A 24251-nucleotide genomic window follows, 5' to 3' on the forward strand; every position below is an offset into this window, starting at 1 on the left:
ACTCAGAATTCCAAGATCCCAGAGAGACTGGGACTTGATGGAGTCCCAGTCTAGATAGAGAGACTGATGATCATGTCAATAGAATGAAATATTATAAATTGAAAAGTGAAGGTGGCAGCGGAAACCAGATATTGTGGAAGTTTAAACTGTTAACATGTTTCCTTTTAAAAACTGCACTTAAGTCAAATGAAAGGTGAATGTGGCTCTTTCTGAGAGTTAGAATCTAAACAGCATGATGTAATGTTTACTTGGATTTAATGCAGGTCACATCTAAAAATGCAAAATAGGTAATCCTGCAGGTAAAAGTAAAATAAAAGTATTCATGCACTCATATGAACAGAGTCTATATCCTTAGGTAAATTTGAAGTGTTCAATTATGCCTGTCATCTCCTAGTTTTTTTTTTTCCTTTCTATAACTTCTCCCAGCTTCATTACTTGTCTCCATAGCCTATTCTTTAGTCATGAATCACATTGCAAGGGTATGTATAATATAAGGAAGGAGAGAAAATTATATATATTTATATAATTTTATATACATATATATAAACATACATGTGTACATTTACTAGGTTAGAACTAGCTAAAGAGTAGCTTAAAGAATTTATTTCAGGAACTATATTCATATATTTGAAATATTGAGGAGTTCAGTGGGTATTTTATGCTTCATCCAGATTTTAGATATTTCATATGTTATAGCCACAGTTTGCTACTAGTAGCTTTTCCAGGACTTAAATATCATTTAAGAGATATTTTCATCAGGACAGAGGCATTTTTTCTAAAGGAAGAATACCACCCTGGTGGAATCTAAATCTTAAAAGTCAACCAACATTTTTCCTTATTTCATTTTATTCCTGAAAAGAAATATTAGTTAACATTAATACAGTGATATGCATCTGTTAACAAATCTCTGTTATAGTCAAATTCATTGGCCAATGTTTATAATACAGACAATACAATAAAAAGGTAACATATAGAATAAATGGGCTTAGTAGACCTGTAATAATGTGTTAATAATAAGTAGATCTGTAATTATATATTAATCCATTCACCCAGCAAATCTATATTAAGCACCTACTATGTGCTAGGTACTATAGCCAAAATGCCTATACATTTCAACAGTACAGGTGTTTCCTACAGTTAAACATTACCAAAACTAACTCAGTGTTTACTTCAGAAATAGTGAATTCTCTTTATCCACCCTCTCAGTTACTTACATGAAAGGATATATTTTTGTGACTTACTCTGTTTTAAAATAATTACTTCCAATCATCATTCAGTTACTCCTTAGCAATTGTTTTCAAGCCTCCTAATTTCAATTATGGAGTGCATGTCTTTCAAGGAATTTGGAGAATTTTTTTGTTTGTTTATAAGCAGACCTTTGAATTCTCACCCTACCATGCTTAAATCTTTGGTCAGTCCTGCATAGAAATAGCTGTGACCCCTAAATGTGATCTTTTAGCTCAAATCTTGTAAATAGGCCCTCTAAGGAAAACATAAAGAAAACAGAAATAAAAGTATTAATTAAAAGTATCTTTAACTTAGGACACTATACATTTTGAAGTAAACAGTAAGAAATATTCTTTAGTGCTTTATGTACCATGATGCAAAAACTATGAATTTCTTCAAAGGTGCTCAAAGAATAACTTGTAAAACTTGCTAGAACTCTCTGACTCTCTGAGACTACAGTTTATTGAGAATGCATATTGAAGGTTTTTGTTTTTGTTTTTGTTTGTTTGTTTTTTTTTTGGAGTGAGGAGGGCAATATTATTTTATTATTTTCAACCTGAGGATAAAGTTTCCAGTTACTCCCAGTCCCTCCTGTATGCAGCCTGCAGTCTGTGTCTCTCGGGGGTCTGGCCCTCTGCTCTGCCTACCAGGCTCCTGGGCTTGTTGGCTACAGAGGGGGGAAAGCAGGAGTCAGAATACACCAAAGAACGCAACAGCCTTAAATGGCTACTTATTCTGAGGGTGGGGGTAGAAGGATGTGGAATCTCTTCATGGGTTATTTATCAAGGTCTCCATATTTTGTTCCATATTCAATGTCAACTGAAACATCAAAGGCAGTAATGATACCTCTACCCTTCATGACTTCTTTTTATCTTATCAAGGTGACTTCGTAGTGTCTCTAAGATCTATAGCAAATAGGGATTCTTCTCATTTCATAGAGGAAAGAAAGGTATGGGCCTGATTTTACTTGCCCTTCAGATTCTGTCAGCAACACTTTACATTTAATGATGACAATGCCAGCATCTAACATTGTGTGTCAGACATCATTACAAGTCTGATTTTATTTTTGTCCAACAAAAGTCTGATTTTTATTTTATTTTTGTCCAACAAAAATGTATAATTATTAGCTCTCATTCATTTTAAGTATGTATACACACACACATTTACTAAGTGATTTATATTATCTCCTCTTCAAAACAGCCTGTTGATATAGATGCTATGATTATCGCTACATCACTTTTGAAGTGTTTGAGGCTGGATGGTGTGAAGTTAAAGCCTAGGGTCACAAAGCTAGTGAAGCAATCGACCCTGATTCAAATTAATGTCTCTTGTTCTCAGAACTTTCTACAAACTGTGATTGCAAAGCTTGAAATTTTTTTCTTTGAAACAGCATGATGGCTTTTTGTTTTTGGCAAACAACATTTAAACATAATATAGTTTGTTCTGTTTAAATATACTATAAAATAAGGAAGTAGATTTTTTGCACTATTTGGCCATAAAAGTCAAATAAACTGCAAAAGGAAACAGTTTTATTCGATTCCTTTAATCTTAGTTTACTCCAAGAAGTTACATGTTTCATCGCATTAAGAGTTTTGTTGTATCTGAGCAGACATTAAGCCTTTGGGCTCATCTAGTAGATGAGCAGAAATCATGTCACGAATCTCTCCTCTTTAGCTTCTGCCTTACAAATAAAGGAATTTAATAGCCTATTCAGAACAAGGTTGCTATTTTAAATTGGTCTGTGGTTCTTTTATGTTGAGAATAAAAGACAAATTTCTATTATCTTGTAAAGTTTTGAAACAGTTTAATACCACTGAATGTCTTTTGAGGATCTAATTTATATATATTGGGGTCTTTGTTTCCTGTTTCTGCTTCTGATTTTGGATGATAAAATTATAGTCTGGTTTCAATTTTGGGTTGTTATTCACCAGAACATTTTAGAAAAGGAAGAAATCCAAATAGATGTATTTCATTTGGGTAGTTAATTTTCATTAATGAAGAAGGCTCATTTCCAACCAGGGATTAGAAAGTGATCCCAAAATGAGGGGAAAAGCTGACAGAAATCAAGCAATCTGCAGCATTTCAAAGGTTTCTTTATTCATTATTACAACAAGGATAGCTGGAATATTGATAAGCACTAGAAACCTAATGACAATTTCATGAGTTAGAAATATTTATTTATTTGGAACTTTCTTTTAGGTTCTAAAAAGAGATCTTAAACTCTTAGATCTTAGAGTTCTAAAAGACCTTAGATTCAGATCACACACACATGTGCATATATTTTATATATACATATATATATACACACACATACACAAGTTATGTTTGAGACTATGCTATGTGGCAAGTCTGGCTAACATGGAAAAATAGTGAAGGTGAAACTCAAATCCTGTAGAATAAGAAAGGAAAGAAAAGAATAAAAAAAAAAACTAAGGCATTTCAGCCAAATTTACTTTCAGGCTGCACTGGAAAGACTTAATATTGAATTAGAATTTATGCCTCTGTTTTCATCTAAAGAGCAAACCACATGGTGGAACTCTTATCCTTTATCCACATTTTTGCCTTATCCTAATGTTAACCACAGGCCAGTCATTGAATATGGAATCAGAGTGGTTTTTTGCATGCCTTTACAAAACCATCTAAATTGTATACAAGAAAATTATCTCCCTTCATCTGCTTTGAATTATTTGGTAATTTTTGATATGTAATATTGTGAGTTCCAGAGTGTCTCCCGTCTTCTTCTTGCCTAACTTTAAAAAGCCATACCCATCCTTTTAAAGTGTGAAGTTGAGAATTAGTGGGACTAATGTGGCATTTGATTGGTTCCCGAGAATACCTCTATAAAGGTTTGGTTATATTATTTTCTATTAAAACTGTATTTAATCGCTATGATGAACGTTTGACACAAATCTCATCTTAAAAACTCCCCTCTGTTTTGTGCATCTGGAAGCAGCACATATACTAAGAGCCATTAACTTAGAGCTTTTCTTGTGGCTGCAATGTTGTCATTTCCATGCATCTCATCGTATCATTATATATTTCAGGTTCCCAATTTGAAGAAAAAAAAATGTTCTATGTCTGTTTGGGAGAGGGGCATATTAAGTTTTAATATAAAAGGTGGAAATATTTAAAATTTATTTATTTGAGAGAGAGAGAGGAAAAAAAGAAAATAGGGGAGGGAAAAGGATAGAGAGACTCTTCAAGCAGACTCTCTATGGAGTGTGGAGCCCAGTGCAGGGCTCCATCCCAGGACCCTGAGATCATGATCTGAGCCAAAACCAAGGGCAGGCCGCTTAGCCAACTGCACCACCCAGGCACCCCAGGAAAAAGAAACATTTAGACATATTAAATAAATAGCTCCAAGGAACACAGTGGTGATGTGATTCTTGTTCTGTCAACATTTACACATAACCTGAAGTTGGTAAGCTTGGAAAAATACTTGCAAAATGAACAAAGGATGAGTAGGAGTATAAATTAGGAACTTCATAATGTATCTGAAAGTTAAGGTAACCATATCTGAACGATGATAATGTTAAGAATAAAACATAATTGGAATTAAAAGTCATAATCGGAATCTATTGAGTGAAAATGTCTCCCAAGTTGCTGATGTGAAAGGAAATATCAGAAAATTGAAATCTGATCCTTAAAAGTAACCCTTGATAAAGCTGGGGAGAAAAGACAAGGGGGCAACCAAGTAGAAAGGACCAGGACTGTATAGCAGTTGAGGCACCAACTCTTAAAAAATATTTGAACCAAATGCAGAAAAATTACTGTGAGATGTAAATCTGGCCAAAAAAATGAAATATCAGGACATCACTACAGTTGTCAGATATCAGATTATTGAAGAGACGTTTATGTTAGCTGTAGTATTTATAATAGCTAAAAAGAAAATAGAAATCCTTGGCAGCGGGCCAAAAATTAAATGCAGAGTATCTCAATTTTCATATCGTGTTATATTTTTATTTTATTTTATATATTTTCAGTTCTCTGTAAAAATATTTCTTCATGGAGTATCTCTGTGTATTCAATGGCAGGCAAACACATGGTTTTGCTTCCATTGAACTGAGAGGCTTAGGCAGCAGGAAACCAATTTTAAATATGTTGTCTTACAGAGGCTTGAAAGGGTTGATGAAGGCAGCATGAATTAGGACAAAATATTTGATTACTAAAGGAGAAAACTTAGAGGACATATTTTGTCTTCTGACAAGGGAAAGGAAAACACTTTATGTATTTAACTGCATTAGGAGGTACGGCCATGTGAGAAATCCATGTAGGTTTTCCAGGAAATGATATGCAAAGGATGGATATTCATTTGCCAGTGTTAAGTTCCCTTATCTTTTTTTATAATATTTGAGTTTGAGTGAGGTAATTGGAGAAATAAAAGACATATATAGAAAGAAAAATTATTCAATATTTTGTAAAAGCTCTTGTCATGTCTTCTCAGGATTTTGTTAATTACCTTCCAGTTTAGTGTTGATTTTTTTCAATTAATACTTTGGTCTGTAATCTAGAATGTAAATCATTTTTGTTACTATAAATATATCCTTTGTACTATGACCATTTATATTACAGGTTTTTTTTTTTTAAATCATGGTTATGCCATAAAAAGAAAGTGAATGCTATATCCAGTATATCATTAAAATTGAAACATCATAAAATTGAAACAGTATATCATTGAAAATTAAAACATATCTAAAAAATACACAGGGATTTACTAGGTAGTAGGATAGAAAATCCCATCATACCATGGCTATTGAAGTTTTGGGGTCTTGACTATCATACAAGATACCTGGTTAGCCATCATATTGTCATCAGTATCATCAAGTCTAGCTTATCATATTTGATTGTAATAACCAAAATCCATTTAAATTGCTAATTAAAATGATAGAGCAACACAAACATCGAAAGTACTACTGCTTTCTCTTCATATTGTACTACCATGCTTTTGCACAAATGTGTTTCCTTATTACCTAGCAGGATTTTCACGTTATGTAGAAGCACAGACTTTGCAGAACAAAGTAGATGTGAAAAAACAGTCATATGCTTGTTATAGGTAATTGGTTGGATAATGTCCACCATTGGCTAGAATATTATGTTCACAGTAATATAATATTCTAGAATTTTATGCTGTATTTCCACAGACACATGCATTTTACACATGTATAGTATTTTTACACAGATTTAAAAATCATTAATTTTTGTAGTATTTGAACCTTCCTCCAACTAATGGTGACATTGGCCAACTTACACTAAACATTAGCTATTGCATATCTAAAGCATACACTTCAACTGAATGTATTTGAGAAAGAAATCCATGTTGCATTATAAGAAAGGAAATAAGCCCCTCCCCCCCAAAAAAAGAAAGGAAATAAGCATGTGCTCCATAAACCTGAATATATCCTTTATTTGAAAGGTATTGAAGTAGAGAGCTCTTTTTCCTCAATGAAGGCAAACATTTTGTGTATATGTATGTCTATATTTTAGAAAAACATCACTTCTCACAAATAAAGTTGGGGTTGTGGCGTGTGAAAGAGGCATTCTTCACAGAAAGGACTGGTGTAATGTAAGCTTGCTGAAAAGTGATACCATAAGAAAAGATCACTTTTACTGTGTTTTTGGCAGAGCTTTAATGATTATTTTTGTACTAAGGCATTTTATAGGTCCAGGTTGTCTACCTGAAGATTGTCCTTATATGAGAATAATTATTAGTTAATTGAACAACGGAGACAGTTGTTGTGAGTCTAGCATTTATAAAACATTCTCTTGATGGTAATTTTTTGATCTCTGGTGAGGAGTTTAAGGGCTCAATGAAAAAGTTAAGTAAGTACTCAAAAAAAATCTAGATTTAAAAAAAATTTTTCTATGAGTATAGTCTGTTTTTGCTCTCCCTCTTATATGAGAAGCTATCAAACTTTTCTCCCATTTCTCAGCATAGAAGTAGAAATCTTGATTCTGTTTGGTCATCCCACCTTTTTGGAGTGTTTCTTTTTATTTTCTTTCTTTTTTTTCTCTCTGAACAATGAAACCAGCAGCGTCCTCGCTGCCAACATTTCCCCCTTGTAAATATGCCATCATCTGGGCCCCAGTCTTTAGCCTGGTTGGCACAAAAACTAATGGAGGTCCCAACTAGGGAGCTTGATATTAATGAAGATCACACAGTCGATCTTTTAATCCACAGTAAGAAGTGCAAGTGTTAGAAGAACTGGAATATATCCACCTCTATGCAAGCATTTCCTTCTTAATAATAAGAGCAAACCTTTTTGAGTACTTCTCACGTACCAAAGATCTGTGCTAAGTGCTTTAGCGGGTAACACAGTATCTGGCATGTGTGTTTGTTGAATATTAAGAGCAAGTGGACACATTACTTATTTTATTCTTCTACCCACCTTTGAAGTAGGTCAGTCAACCTGCTACTGTAATGAATTTTGGCTCTGGGTCAGTGCTTTTCAGCTCTTGACTTTAGGCAAACAAATTACTGTTTCTGTTCCCTAGAATCATCTTGGGGACTGTGGAGATTAATAATATTTCCTCAGGTGGTTGTTGTGAAGGTTATGTGAACTAATGCAAATAAAGCACATTAATCATCCCTCACTTTATAGATGAAGAATATGGACATGAGAAGACCTAGTAATCTATCCAAGACGGCACAGCTAGGGAATGAAGGAGCTGAAACTCCATCCCGGGTCTTTTACTCTCAACCGGAAGTTCCTTACCATTGTTCCATTCTGCCTCCCACATGCCAGTTTCTTCAGGTCTTCAAAGCAGTCACAAAAGGAGCCAGCTATTTTGATCTGAAGCCTTGCCCTAGGGCCAGAACACTTGAAGGCCTTTGCCCCCTGGACAACACTCCCCTGGACATTTCAGATATTTGCCTCAGCTTCTCTTCTGTACTCTGCCTCTGTGGCCCACCAGTACATTTTTGATTGGCATAATCCCTTCCTCTGATAAGATAATATCTTTAGGTGTTATTTAAGTCTCATTTAAGTTGCCTATCCATGCAACTTAAATGATCATTGGCCACAACCTAATGTTCATTTCTTTATTCTCCTTCTTGAGTAAAAAAACATCAGGGCATCCCCCATATGCTGACAAAACATCCTGCTAGGTCTTGAAAAGCATCAGAAGACATTTGAGTGGCTTGTGCCTCAAGGGCCTCCACTGACCACCAAGGAGTTGCCTTCCTTCTCTCAGCCTGCTTCTTTATTCTGTCAGATGGTGTTCAGTTAATTTTCTAACTAGTGTGTGACACATAGGACAATGAAACATAATGTTTTACTCTATTTGTCCATTCTCCCCCTTAATTGGATCATTTCAGAGATAACATTTAAATATAGTTCTAGCATTTGATAAACGTATAAATCCATCAGGGTCGAGAATTAAGTTCTAGTGCATGCATCCTTTTGACATTTAGCATGCTTGCCCAATTGGGTCTTTAATAAATACCTTTTTGAACTGTTACATCCTCACCTGAGAGTAATCCTTGGTAGATTAAACATCCAGACATGATTGTTTCTCCTATAGACAATAAGTCTAAATTTTTAACTTGATATTTATTATTTCATTTCATTTTCCTTTTATGCTCACTTGCTATTTACAAAATTGATGTATTTCTGTCATAATAAAGAGGACAATCTGACTAGGATTTCACATGCCATTAGTTTCTACTTTGGTAAATATAAACCAACTGAAACGTTCTTTGTAAGACATGGTTTGAATATGCGATGGTTTTTCAAAAAAATCAGCAAAAGTTCTCTAATCTATTTTAAGGTCTTTAATTTTTGCCCAAGTTAGAATTATGCTTATAGCCAAATTCTATGATTCTACTGAGGAGTCCCTGAACAGATGGGACAAAATGTCTCAGAGAACAAAAGTCTATGGAATCAAATTAAAGCCTGTAAACAGAAGTAACTTTTAATTACGTAGCATAACCAAATAATGACAGTTATTTGACATTTGGGAGTAGTCTGTATATTTTTAAGATTTCCTATCCAAATAACTCATTTATATTTTCTGTCAGGAGAAGTGAAAGAAACCCAATCTAGGCTGTACTGGCCTTTCTTAGAATCCGTTACACAGGAGAAGCTTTTTATTTAAAAATACATATTTTAAAGGCTCTTCTGCTTTCAAACTGAGAATATAAGACATAATTGTCTTATGCCAAATATCACACTATTGCAGGGTCTATTATGTGCTGTGCTGAGATTTTAGTTGAACTAAAACATATGACAAAAAATTCAGAATATGTGGTTTGGGGTGAATTTGGAGTGAATAGCCATTATATCTGAATTTTATTACCTATGGATATGTAATATGGTAGAATGAAAATCAAAATTAAAAAGTTATTCCAAACATTTTAGATTATAATCTTCCAAACGAAATTTTAAAAGAATTTTAAAATTCTGTGATCCTGAGGGTATTTTCCTGCCTCACAGAATAACCTATGTGTGCATAGGTACAGCTATTTGGTGAGGGTCATCACCTAACAATCTCTTTGGACTAGATCTAACTAGCACCGATGTCAAGTGGATGAGCAATGCAGATCTGTTATGGCTAGTCAAGGAGTTCTTCAGCAACTATCAACTCTAGAAACTGTGAGCGATCTCATTCTTGATAGAGCAGCAGTCTTCATACTAGAACATTTGTCCTACTGGGGTGACCAGAGGATGTTTCAAAGGGGAGTTTCAAGGGAATCCATTTTCATATCCTCAACTCTCAGATGTCCTCCTTCCTAAAACTCACCTGAACTGGAGGGTGTGGACCACACTGGGGCTTCTCTTTTCAACCTCTTTTTTCTCAATTGCCCTTCTCTCATTTAGAAAGGCATAGGTCTCCCAAGACATCACATTGTGAACCTTGCCTTGAGATGTTTAGTACTGAAATACCAACAGAGAGATGCTGGAAAACTCAGTATCTAGGAAGCCCCTTAATCAAGGCAATGTGCCCCCCTCCCATCCTTGTCACTAAGGGATGCATTCCAATAAAACTTTATTTCTATGCTTTTTAAATATTTATCATAGATTTGTGCTATCTAGCTCAATTATGTACTATTACTAACAATTGTGATCTTTATTACATAGGAATTTTTAAACACTTAGGGCTTCATTATGTCAGGAAATTTTTTAAAAATACATTTAACTGAGGGGCTCCTGGGTAACTCATTGGGCTAAGGGTCTGCCTTCAGCTCAGGTCATGATCTCAGGGTCCTGGGATCAAGCTCTACATCAGGCTCCATGCTCAGTGGGGAGTCTACTTCTCCCTCTCCCTCTGCCTGATACTCCCCCCTGCTTGTGCTCACTCTCAAAAGCAAACAATTAAAATCTTAAAAAAAAAAAATACATTTAACTTAGATTCAGAAACATATTTTTGATGAGAAAGTACAATGTAGTTATAAAACCATTTTTTAAAAGATTTTATTTATTTATTCACGAGAATACACAGAGAGGAGAAAGAGAGGCAGAGACACAGGCAGAGGGAGAAACAGGCTCCATGCAGGGAGCCTGACATGGGACTCGATCCCTGTTCTCCAGGATCAGGCCCTGGGCTGAAGGTGGCGCTAAACCGCTGAGCCACCCGGGCTGCCCTATAAAACCATTTTAAAGTATAAATAGATAATTCACTAGAGCAAAATCAGGGAAATGGAAATACAATTTCAAAGGAAAAAAAGGACATGTAAGATTTCTAACTATCAATGAGTATCTTGTTCATGGATTTTTTTTTCTTTAAATGGATGATGGTGGGATGAAATCGCTGTGATATTTATATGCCACTAGTAAAAAAAATGTAATATAGTCATTTCATTTTAAAATAGCAATGTCTATGATATTATATTCTTTACAACTATTTAAATTTGGAAGTGGAATAGTATACTTTGGAGGATAGTCATTGGTAGATGCATGAGTAAAAAACTTAAAAGCTACAGGTTTTGGCTCTGGTTTTTGGTTTTTTTTTTTTTTAAAGCTACAGTTTTAAAGTCAGTCCATCAATGTAAATACAGTTACTCATTGTTTATGGTACTATCCCTAAATCCAAGGACTCAAATTCCTGATGGTATAGGCAAACGTAGTAAAACACATGTCACATTCATTGCCAAGGGCAAAGCCAAGTGGATGTCTAAGTAACTTATAGATAGCATCACTTTGTTGGCATGTACAAGCTCAAGATTTGCTATTGCTAAACTAGGTCAGAGAAGGAAAAAACAAAAAAAGAACGAGGTTTAGGGATTTTAGCACATGTTTTGGCTTCTTATGGGACCAATTTGGGACATGAGTTCTCCTAATAAATAAGTTAGCCTGTATACTTATAATTTCACCATCCCCTGTAAGAAGACCAATTATAAAAGGGTTCTAGAGGTATCTGAAGACTCTTCATTGTATGCTATCTTGTATTTCAAAGGTGCTAATTTTGGATGGAAATCTAATTTTTGTCTTTAACACAACAAAAGATATTTTTTGTCTCATCACCTATGCTTCATTCCATCATAGCCTTTATTCAAATTCAATAATTACAGTATTTGATGAAAAATAAAATCTGGGGGTACATCTAAACTCTGCTTAATTATAATGAACTATGATAAAATCTTACTTTCAAATAGAATAGGTTTCCTACTTATTCTAGAGATAAATTTTGTAACTTTTAATAAATGTGGAAAACTGGTGAGTTTTCTCTATTAGTTTCTTAGATTCTTAAATAAAAAGTTAGAGATTTGAAGCCTATCAGCAATATATAGTTCTCAAAATATCTTTCCTTTTCCTTTGAAAAAAGTGTGGAATGTTAATGCACACTGTTGTATGGAAAATATTTATTTAAAAATATGAAAATACTTGTATTAAAAGGCCTTTAGGGACACTTAGGTGGCTCAGTGGTTGAGCATCTGCCTTCAGTGCAGAACATGATCTTGGGGTCCCAGGATCAAGTCCTGCATCAGGCTCCGCACAGGGAGCCTGCTTCTCCCTCTGCCTATGTCTCTGCCTCTCTCTGTGTCTTTTATGAATAAATAAATAATCTTTTAAAAATTAACAAATAAAAAGCCTTTAAAAAATAAATGAGAGAATAACCTCCCAAAAAAGAAAGAAGCCTAAATAATAGCATAAATTGAGGCCAATAAATAATGAGATGGACAATTTCTGCTACTGTTTACATTCAAGGGTAAATAAATATCTCACTTTCCTCTGCTTTTTTAGAAAGGGGCTTTTCCACATTCTGATAATATGAAAATATTCCTATTTTATAAGATATCTGAGTATAAAATGTTTATGTAGCTCATCATCTTCATTTCTTACAATTACAAAAAGGTATTGAAAGCAATTAGAATCCATCGAATTGGGCATATAAAACAAAACCCTACGGGGCCAGTTTTCTCCTGGAGCTGGTTGAAGGAGGGGAAGAGTCCATGTTAGCTGCACCGAGAACTTTTCTTTTCTGCTTCCTTCAGCCAGCTCACGCATCCCCCATTCAACACAAAGGGAGAGATGGGGACACTTCTCAACGCCACTCTCTTTACCCTCAAAACTAAGCTTCTTCCAAATATAGTTTGGTTTTTTGACATTTTATTATTAAAATGTTTTAAACATACAAAAATGTTGAAACAGTTGGACAGTCAACATCCATGTACCCATCACTTACGTCTACAATTAACATTTGACTATAGTTTCTTTGTCACATACCTACCTCTGTACCCATCCATCAATTCATCTCTTTCTTTTTTGGGGATATAAGTGACAAAGTATGTTCTGTTAATCTCTACTATGAGTTTACTAATACAGAAACTTCTTGCCTGCATATACCATGATGCTCATGCCTATACAGGTTAGCCAGGCAGCTCCTGCTTCTCCTCACCCTTCCTCACCCCAGCATGCCATCTCCATCCACACCAGACTTCTCACCCACCACTGAACATAACACGAATTCTTATGGCCTCCAAAAGTTTGAGAATTTTCTACCTTCTATGGAGAATACCTATTGTCCTTATTCTTTCAATCTTACTTATCTTTCAGGATCCTTTAACTATTACGATTTCAGTGAAGTTTTTTTTCATGCCTCCAGGCAATCAACATCTGCTCTCAGTGGCATGCAGGTGTCCATTTAACAACCCATTCTTCAGGGGAAAATGGCCCTAGTCTCTGTGGCATTTGCAGATTTCCATAGTATAAATTCTCTTCCGTACCACTGACATCAGGCTGCCAACGAGATGTGCTCAGGGGCGCCTGGGTGGCTCAGTTGGTTAAGTGTCTGACTCTTGATTTGGGCTCAGGTTATGATCTCAGTGTCATGGGATTGAGCCCACATTGGGCTCTGTGCTCAGCAGGAAGTCTGCTGGAGATTCTCTCTCCCTCTCCCTCTGCCCCTCCCCTGCTCACGTGCATACTTGCGCTCATACATACACTCTCTCTCAAACAAACAAATAAATCTTAAAAGAGAGAAATGCACTCAGTCTACTCTCTCTTTCACTAGTGGACACAACCCAGCTTGGGCACACTACTACTACTAACACTGTATTTGTCACACTCTATTGCTGTCATTCACATGATTTCCTAAACTGGAGATCATGCTTTATTAATATGTCTGTTGCTGGCAGTTAGCACATATCAGGCTATATGGGATAAGATTCCCAAGAACACTTAATGAATAGATGATTTGGGTAATAACTTGTATTCTATCTAGCTCTTCCCACATACTCAAATTCAGTTAGCATTGAGGAATTTGCAGTAGTAGCTCAACGGGTTGGAGCTGTGAGGTGAATGCAGAGCATCTATGATGTGTGGCCTGTAGCCCATGTGGTAAGAATCTCTCTTCACCCTAGCAGTTGGCCCCTCCATGCAGTGATGCTGCTGCACTTTCCCACTTCCCTTCGTGGCTGAAATCCACCCCGCAGAGATGCAGCACTCAACTCAGCAAGCCACTTGGCATGCATACCTTTAAAACTTCATGGGAAGTCAGCAAGGGGCTAAGTTAAGGGCAGAAAGGACACATGTTAAAAGCAAATCTTTAAAGATTCCCTTGGTCTGTACATTTAGCCTCTTCCACTTTGAGGAAAATTGAGTGTGCAAGATTACCTAGATTCTGGATATAGTAGCATAATACTCCAGGCATAAAAGAAGATTAGGACTTAAAAGATGAAGAAAGAGGGACTCAAAAAAGAAGTGATGATTATTGGAATGTTAATGTTAAATGAAATTTTATTTAATTATTTTTTTAAAGATATGAAATGTTGCCTTTCAGTTTTGGACTTTCAGGTTCTGTTCAGTGAAAAATAGTTACTTTGGTTTTAATGTAAAATATATTTTATGTGCCTTCATTCTTTAATATACTAGGTTTAAATTTGAGCTACTGTGATCATTTCCATAACTTAAAGAAAACAAGTATGTTGAATGTGACATTGTATTTGTATACAGTAACTAGTAAAATTCTGAAAAAAAAATGTGCCTTTTCTTGATCTTTCTATAGAATATGGACTGTGAGGGCATGCAGTAGAACATAATTATTTGAAAAGGAGTTTTATGATCTCTAGAAAATACCAAAAATCAGGAATAACAATACTAAATATACATGGACCTTTGTATCTTAAACCTACTCCACTATTCTTCAGCTCCTTTATGTTCAATTTCATATTAACTCACTATTTTATTTGAGTATTTCAGATATCTGTGAGGTTATTAAAGTGTGGCATTAGTTTGATTTTGATTTTGAAATATTTGGAAAATAATGAAGGCAATCCCCAGAATAACACTTTAAGAGATATTGATTTATCACACTGTTTATGATTAGGTTGTTTTTTATTTTTTGAGTAAATGTGTCTTAATTTTATAAAAGGAGCAGTAAAACTTTTTATCTGTGTTATTGAGAAATTTAAAAAGAGACAGGAGTTCTTCTTAAGAACATGTAATATGACGTGAATCTTCATTTATTAGGAGTACACCTATGAATACGTAGAGTAGAATAATCTGTAACCTACTCTTCCGTAAGTCATTTGATCTGAAAAAAAAATTCCTTATTTTGTCATTCCTTATGACAAACAGGCTCTATCAGAATGTTGATTTTACATTTGAAATTCAGAGTTTATTTGAGCATTTTTTTTGAGAATCAGCTAATAGTGAACTGAAAGGCATAACTCTATGTAATTTCTTTCCCTCTCTTTCCAACTTAGTTTCTTACCTTTCTTTGCTCTGGTTATGGTTTTTGCAAGGCCATTATAGAAAATTTTCTGGGAGAGTATCCTTCTTACATTTTTTTCACTTATTTATGTTTTCTCTTTTTTCATTTCTGTTAAATATATACAATTTTATTTCTAGCTACTCCTTTCTTGCCGCTTTTCTACTGCACTTCTAAATCTAATTGCCACTTTCAGAGCTCACTCACATTTTACATTCTTTGTATCTGTTGGATGGTTTTATGATCTGGCCATATTCTGTGTTGGAGAGGGTCAGAATCTCTTCCCTCATTTAGCACCTCATGACCTCTGAGTGGGCGGGGTCAAACAGACTGGAACTATTCCATACAGAGTAGGAATAGCACGGTGTTAGGCTGAAAGCAGAATTTAACAAATAACTAAAATACATATAAAATAAAAAAAGTTAAGGAGACTAATTGCCATCCCACTGTTTTTTCTTTTCTTAACAAATGTTCTTTCGTAGTCTCTTGGCCACAACTTACCTAAAATGCAAGCATAGAAACATTAGACTTTTAAATGGGCTCTAGGACAGGATTTATTGCATAAAGAACCTAGGTAACTATTTATTGTTAGAAAACAATATTGTTAGAGACACAGGATAGAGTTCGAGGCAGGGATCCAGCATGCACACTATTTTCTCAAATGTTGTGGCCAACAGTGTGTAATTCAAGGAGTCTAGCAAATGAGAATCCTTGGTTCCGCTCAATCATGAGAAAAACTGGCTAGAAGAGTGGTTTTCTCTCATGAATTTAAACTTACTCTACTTACCTGCAGGCAGAATAGCTGGCAATAGTAAGTCCTGCCAGTCAGTATGTTGGGAGATACCTGCCATGGTGTGATTGCCACAAGAAAGAAATGGCCAAAAATATGGGTTGTTTTCAGGTCAGGGAGACAAGTTGAAGAAGCAAGCTCGCTGGTACACACCTTCTGGGGAACACCTGTGGGTATGAGATGGGTGTGCCCTACAAGCACTTCTGTCAAGTGAACCCACTCAGGAAAAGAAAGTGGCCCATTATGTTTTCATTTTCCTTGCGGGGAAAGAAAAGCAGAGGTTTTTCCTCCAGACAGTTCAAAATTGTGTGAGTGTCGATGTGAGTTTTCTTTCTTATAGAAATGTTAGGGTGGTGATTAATTGGTTGACTCTCATCAAACATGAAAACAATGAAAAAGACTAAATCACATTCTTAAAAGCCCCCAAGAGGAAAAGCCAAAATATTTCCTTCCTAAAACATCAGAAAGCTTGTCCTTGTCACAGATTAAAAGACCAAAACTTATACCAATTATCACTCATGTCTGCAGTCTCTGAACAAATAAACTATCTGGCTTAAATTGTTCATATGTTTTAGGGACATTTCTGATACTACCTGAGAACAATATTGTGTTGTATTTCTGTTAGAGGCAATAGAACTAGAAAAACAATCTTCTTGTATTAACACTTTCTACAAAGCCCCATATAATGTATAACAATGATATCTTATCTCCTTTACCTTTGATTATAAAAAAATCTTAAAAAGAGAGATGTTTTCCTGTGACTTACACTTCTCCAAAGATGCTTTGAGAATTTAACAAAAAAGAAAACTGATTAACTAAAGATCATATAGTATTATTTTAAAAGTATGCTAAAAATGTTTACAGTAACAATAACCTGCATAGATTGATTTTTTTTGTCTCATTTGGAAAAATACAGTAAGTGGTAGATATTACTCACACAGACCGCAGTGTAACTTTTTTTACACAAGCCCTAAAATACAAATCATGCCACCGTCTCTCACTAAATCCAATGCAGTAGTTTTCCATTTTCCCCTCTAGAACTTGTGAACCAGCAGAAGATGAAAGAGTATCAAGTGCAAAAACAAAAGTTTTATGGCCATTAAATAACATACATGATGTTTCAGGGAACTTAGAGAGTTGAGACTAAGTTTGATAACTTCAAGGGAGAACTTTCGAAAAACAACTGTTTCCTAAAGTAGGCTTCTCAGCATGGAGCCCGGAAATGAGTAGAAAATCCTGGTGACTCACTTGATGCTTCTTGCCAATGCACACTCTCTCTGTATAAATGAAAGAGAAGAGAAGGGAACTTAATTAGAAGAGATGGGTAGGAACCTACCCAGTCAGCTCCATCATTTTTCTCTGTACCTGTCTCCCCCTGGAAGTCTTGAAAGTTGCCCTTTGGCATTTTGGGGACCTCTCAAGAGCCACTTCCCAAGTATTAATGACCAGATGCATAGGTTTTTAAAGCTAATCCAGAGATAAATCCACTGGGGTGGGGAGGATGGTTTTGCTTACTAGAGTCAGTTATATATTTAAGTCTGTAAAATAGGGATGCCTGGGTGGCTCAGTGATTGAGCATCTATCTGCCTTTGGCTCTGATCTTGGTCCCAGGGTCTAGAGATCGAGTCCCACATTGGGATTCCCACAGGGAGCCTGCTTTTCCCTCTGCCTATGTCTCTGCCTCTCTCTCTCTGTGTCTCTCATGAATAAATAAATCTTAAAAATTTAATAAATAAATAAATCTGTAAAATAATTACATTTTTACAAAAGATCACTGACTCCCTAACTCTTCTGTTTTAAAATATAGGAGCAACAGCCGCAGCCCGGAAGGAGGTGATAAGGAACAAGATCCGAGCGATAGGCAAAATGGCCCGAGTATTCTCAGTTCTCAGGTGGGATCCTTGTTCTGGGATTTCTGTTTTAAATGTGGTTAGGTGTTACCTGATAACCATTTTAATATTGTAATCTGGTAACTTAAATATCTTACTAGAAAATATTTGCTTTTTATTATATTTTTAAAATAGAATTGTTCATTCCTCCTATCTTAGTCAAATTGAAATATACTAAATTATTTCTGTAGAGAAAACTTCTAAATGGACTATTTCATGTTTTATCATTATTTGCTGCTGGACTTTAAAACATTTATTTCAAAAAAAAAACATTTATTTCACAATAGGTTGAATTTGTAATGAAATAGAAAAGCTGTTATAATTTATTTTATTTTTCACTCTGGCTCTGTGGTAAAAGATGAATTTATCAGGTGCATTTCACTAGATCTCTAGGAAATAAACATTGAGTTTGTTTATGTGAATCAATATTGTTCTAATAAGTCATTGAGAGAAAAATAGTTATTTAATGTTTCAATTCCCATGCAGTAGTTATTTTTTAAGTGGATCATGAATCATGTTACTATAAATCCTGCATTGTGAAAACAAATATTTTCTTGAAGAGAACTATGGTTTTCTTTATTTAAATTCTGTTATCTCTTCTTAGGTAAGATAAGGTAACTTATATTTCTCCTACAAAAATTGATTTGAAATATAACATTTATATGTGAGAGGTATATGGTCAATTCACAATTACTCACTAACAAGGATAAATGGGCATACTTTGTGAAAGAGACCATTTCCATATTGTATGATTCATAACCTAATTTTGGCCAAATTCTTGTCTCAACTCTTCCTCCTAGAGTCGCTACACAGGCTCCTTTGATCTCTTCTCTTGCTATTTCTAGTCTACTCCTGGTAGAGTCACTAAAGAATAACTAAGTAGCTTGATGCCAAAAGCAGAGAGCTGTGAGACAGATGAAAGGCAATATCATCCTTTCTTAAAGACACCAAATCAAAGTCAATAATAGCTCTGCATTGGCCAGCCAAATCCTGAAAAGTCATGTTAAAGCTGAAAATAGAGCATCCTTGCTCCTTACAGCCTAATGGATGAGGCTTCCTGTGCTCTAATGCTTTATATCCCTGACTGAATTTTCGGGACTCAGTCACTCAACCATTCAGTAATAAATACAATAAAACTTACAGCACTGATTATGTACCATGAAATAAAAAACAATACAGGGGGATAGCAAGTGGGACATGAGGCACTTATTTTAGTATGTGGCCTACAAAGAACATTCTGAATGATAGCATTTGCATAGTAAGTGTGGGGGTGACCTTCAGGAAGATACAGAGTTAAGAGTATTTAAGGCAAAGGGAATAGCAAGTGCAAAGATTCTTAGGTTAAAGAAACCAGTTCAGCAGTTTTGAGGGCCAGCAAGGAAGCCTGTGTGGCTGAAAAAAATGTTCTGTGTGGGCAAGAGACCATGTAAAAATCATAAACTCAACTGGTACCTCTGCAGAATCACTTGCTTATTCATCATGCCTCAGATTTACCAATAAACACTCTGTATTTTTTTTCTATCTTAAGCTTCTGTGAGGAGAAGTAAAAATAGCTCCAAAATTTCTAAGTAGATGTATATTTAAGGAAAAAGGGGAAGACTTTCTTAATATAAGAATTTTTTTCCCATCTCTGCTAGTCTTCAAACCACATGAAGGTGGTAGGGGCAATGCTATAGAATCAGGTAGGTCTTAAAATTGGAAAGTCCCTCCAGTCCCCTGCCTGAGGGTACATAAGATGTAATTATTCCCAGCTGAGAAATCATCCATTTGCACCCAGTGATGATCAGTGACTTGATTAAGATTGCACAAATTGATGGAAAATAAAACAATATATATTTTACTGCTTTCCTATAGTAAAAGCGTCTATACTAAACCGGGAGAATGCAGGGATGTCTAGCCTGAGAAAAGTCAGTTAAGCCTAGTAAGTAATGATTGAGTATTGAACGTGAACAATATATGAGTCAGGCGCATTGAATACCAAAGAGGAATGACAGGCGTGTAGACAATAAACTATAATATGAGACAATGAAATGTGTGCTAAATACTTTAAGAGATGCCCTGCTGTGGAAGAGAATGGGGCTCTGTGGAGCTCTTCTCTTTCCTGAAAAAAATGTTCCTGAAGAGGCTGACATGGAGGAGTGCTCTGAAGGATAGGCTGGATTCCATTAGGTGATGAATTGTGGTAAAGGCATACTGGGGAGCTGAGAAGTCATCGAGAACACAGTCACATGGTCCTAAGAGCAATGCTTTCTAGGCTCTTGCTAAGTGCTCAGTGCTATGCCTCGTGATGTATGCATTTGACAGTAATCCACACACAAACTTCCAAACTCAATGTGTCGCACTAGTGAGTAATCTAGTGGAAAGAGAAGCTGAAAATGCATTTAAGTCCAGATCCTTGACAGTCTTGAATAGCACGTTAAAGTACTTCATTTTTTTGCATGTGGGCAGTAAGAGTCACAGGATGGTTTTCGTAGGGCGAGAGGCATGCTGTAACCCATGTTTAGATACCATATGTTAGTGGTAGCATGAAGACTGGATAACAAGATGACTCATTTGATGACAGGGAGGACATTTTGGGAGCTATTGAACTAATCCAAGCAAATTAGGCTATAAGAGGAAAGTTACAAAGAAGAAACAAATAAGAGAAATTTGTGAAGCTGGAAATTTTAGGATGTCATGAATGAATGTGCATGGTGGTATAAATTTGTCAGATATAGCTGTACCGCATAGCCCTCACATTTTGATAATTTGCCACATTATAAGGGAACCAGAAAGCTGTCTTTCAGCAACCTTGGCAGGAAAGGTATTTGCAGTGTGCCTGCGATCCACCAATCAAATGAATGCACATAAAGTTTCTGTTTGGAAATGAGCATCCTGAAGAGGCAGGAAGTGGGGAAGGTGATTCTTCTGTCAGGTGTGATATCTGAGGGGCCAGCACAAGAACTTCTTTCTCAGCATTTGGGGGGCTAACTACACAGCATTCGCGTGAGCTTAGATGTTGGCTCTGAACAGTAGTGGCAGCATTTCGCAGAGCAGATTCCACAATGTAGATGGGCACTGGTGCTTTTCTGAGCTGCAGGGCATTCAAGTCTGGCTCTCTGGATCTATGAGCTCTCTCATATCCTTTAGTACATCTCTCTGCTGTCAAAATTAGCCAAAGTAGGTTCTGTCATTTGCTCTAAGAATTCTGACCTATGCAGGGGGTGATGAGGAAAAAGAAATGTTCTAAGAATATTCCATATGAGTTCTAGACTATGCGATGGATAAGGACGGTAGTGCTGTTATCTAAAAAAGAGAAAGTATTTCTCCAATTCAATATCTTACAGGTATTTTGGGGGAAGACTATGCTAAATTGAATTGGGCATACTTTGCTCTAGGATGCTGGTGGAATATTTGTTCAGAGTCAGGAAATCTGCCCTAGAGCTTCAGAGAGAGGATAGTAGGAAAAGCAGTCATGAGAGGGGACACAAGACTAAAGCAGCATTAGTGGGGTAGTCTCACTATGAAAGAGAGTGAACATAGTAGAAAAAGACAAGAATCCTCTAGAACAGTGCTTTCCAGTAGAAATGTAACATGAGCCACATCTGTAATTTACATTTTCTAGAAGCCACAGTAAAGGAATTGAAAGAAATGTGTGAAATTAATTTTAAGAATGTCTTCTACATAACACATGCATTGAGGATTTTATTTCTTCAATGTATAGTCAGTATAAAACCTCTGAAGGTGATGTTTTACATTCCTTATTTTTGTACAAAGTTTATGAAACCCAATGTGCATTTCATACTTACAGCACATCTCAAGTTAGGTTTCAAGTGGGTAAGAGCCACACATGGCTGGAAGCTTCCATTTGAGAAAGAACAGGTGTGGAGCCAGAGGAAAAAGATCATCCAAGGGACTGAGAAGGGGATGCCAGAGGAGGAGAACCAGCAAAGAAAGTGTTTACAGAGCTGGGCAAAGAGTCTTTCCAAAATAGGGACGTGGCCATCCATGCGAAGTATGGCAGAGGTGCCTGTTTAAGTGAGAAGTCATTGAAGGTGTTTGGAAATGACAGGGAAGCTGCCAGAAACCATGAGACCTCAGGTTTTGTGCACAGGAGGAGCAGAAATCAGAATATAGGGAGATGAGGAATATCTATTGTTCAGTGCAAAAGGAAAATGGAGCAAGGAAGCCTAATTTTGAAAATTAATGCAAAGAAAAAGATACGTTCATTTCTTTAGAGGTATTCCCAATTTCCAAATCCATATATTAGTATTGAAGATGTTTCTTCTTTTTTTTTTTTTTAAGCTTTTACTTATTTATTCATGAGAGACACAGGGGGAGAGAGAGAGAGAGAGAGAGAGAGAGAGAGAGAGAGAGAGGCAGAGACCTAGGCAGAGGGAGAAGCAGGCTCCATGCAGGGAGCCCGACGTGGAACTCAATCCTGGGTCTCCAGGATCACGCCCTGGGCCGAAGGCAGCACTAAACTGCTGAGCCACCCGAGCTGCCCTGATGTTTCTTCTTTATGTGACCTCTACTGGTTTGACAGCAGAAGCCTGAAGAGGTTGCAATACCTATATGAGGGCAAACCATGATTAATGACCATCTCAAACCTAACATTCTGAATGAAGTCAGCTGCAGTAAAGACTACAGAAATCTCAAATGTGAATAACACTGTCATTCTCCATTCCATTTCTCTTTTACTCATTCTTTTAGAAAATTTGTTTTGAATGTAGATTATATACCAGGTGCTGTTCGGTCTAGATACTTAAAAAAAACAATAGAGGAGAAAATAAAACCTAGTTTTTCAAGGGAAATAAATGCTTTAGGTAAAAATACAATCAGCAAGGGGAGATAGGGAGTATATAAATAGCCTTCTCAAGGAAGTCCTCACTTAGAGGGCTATACTTGAGCCGAGATTGGAAGACAGGGAAGTAGCGAACCATGCAGATAATGGAGGGAGAGTGTGCCAAGCAAGGGCTGAGCCCTGAGGCAACCTGTACCACAAGTGTTGGAGGTACACTAAGGGAAGTGGACACTGGTAGGAAATGGAATCTGACTGATGAGTGAGGTTAGGAGAGCGTGGGTTCAGAGTTAGTTTTCAAAGGCTGTGGTCAAACCTAAAGATTGTGCCTTTCACCCTTACTGAGAGGAGAAGCCTTTGGAAAGCTTTAAATAGGAAGGGACAGGGTCTGCATATGTATTAAAAAGCCCAGCCTGTCTGCTACACTGAGAATAGGCAGGGATGGAGAGAGAGAGTGTGATGAGGATGGAGCAGGGAGACCAGTAAAGAAGCTGCTGGAACAAGCCAGGTAAGAGATGCTTGTGGGAAGCAAAAGAAGTCAGCCATGAAAGGCTGCATGTTGTATGACTTTGCTTATATGAAACATCCAGAAGAAGCAAGTGTACAGGAAGTAGATTAGAAGTTATATAAGGCTGAAAGAAATGGAGAGCCACTCCAGTGGACACCGGACTTCTTTTGGGGCAATGAAAATATTTTAAAATTGATTAAGGTGATTGTTTCACTACTCTGTGAACACACTCACACACATTGACTAAATCACATAATTTAAATGGATGAATTATATAGGATGCTAATTATACTCAATAAAGCTGTTTTAAAAAGAGAAGCGGTAGCATTGTGAGAAGTGGCAAGCTGCTGGAAATATTTTGAGGGTAGAGCCCTCAAGGTTTGCTAATTGAACGAAGGTGCAAGCAAGTGCAGAGAGATGATAGGAATTGAACGGGTGATTCTTTAAGCTTAATTAAAAGATGAAGTTGAAGAAAGGTTGTGGAAGTAGCTGGGTTTTGGGGGGATAGTTTAAGAATTCTGTTTGGGTCATGTTAGATATCTTCATAAAAACCTGGCTTTGGTAGTTCTACATATTGTAAATGTGATATATATGTATGATAAACATTTTTTCTGGTTACGTAGAATTACAGTGTCTGCCATGTGGAAAGAGATGAGCTTATTCCTACTTCATGGTTATTTAATCATTATTATTTATTAATAAATCAAAGTGATTAATAGTGCTGTAACCAATAAATGTCATTGAAATGATGATTTACATGAGTCTGTAAAACAATTGTCACAATGAGTAATACAATAATGTGATTTTAGCAAATCAGTGGGGGGAAGCACTGCTGAAAAGAAAAGATGGGAAATGTGACTAGTTGCTTTCCTGGCTGGTTGTCATCATTTGTCTTCTTATTATGTGATG

At 36.2% G+C, this 24251-nt stretch overlaps 1 protein-coding gene across 10 annotated transcripts in view; it reads left to right on the plus strand.

Moving 5' to 3' along the window:
* The window catches only part of PPP3CA (protein phosphatase 3 catalytic subunit alpha), a 309334-nt gene that overhangs the window by 275815 nt on the left and 9268 nt on the right, over nucleotides 1–24251 (plus strand). For all 10 annotated transcript variants that reach the window (XM_072755567.1, XM_072755569.1, XM_025983828.2 and 7 more), the window contains one exon: nucleotides 17973–18057. In XM_072755567.1, the coding sequence (XP_072611668.1) occupies nucleotides 17973–18057 (85 nt within the window). The remainder of the gene's footprint in view (nucleotides 1–17972; nucleotides 18058–24251) is intronic.

This window comes from Vulpes vulpes, chromosome 4, assembly GCF_048418805.1.
Source record: "Vulpes vulpes isolate BD-2025 chromosome 4, VulVul3, whole genome shotgun sequence".
Classification (NCBI taxonomy): Eukaryota; Metazoa; Chordata; class Mammalia; order Carnivora; family Canidae; genus Vulpes; species Vulpes vulpes.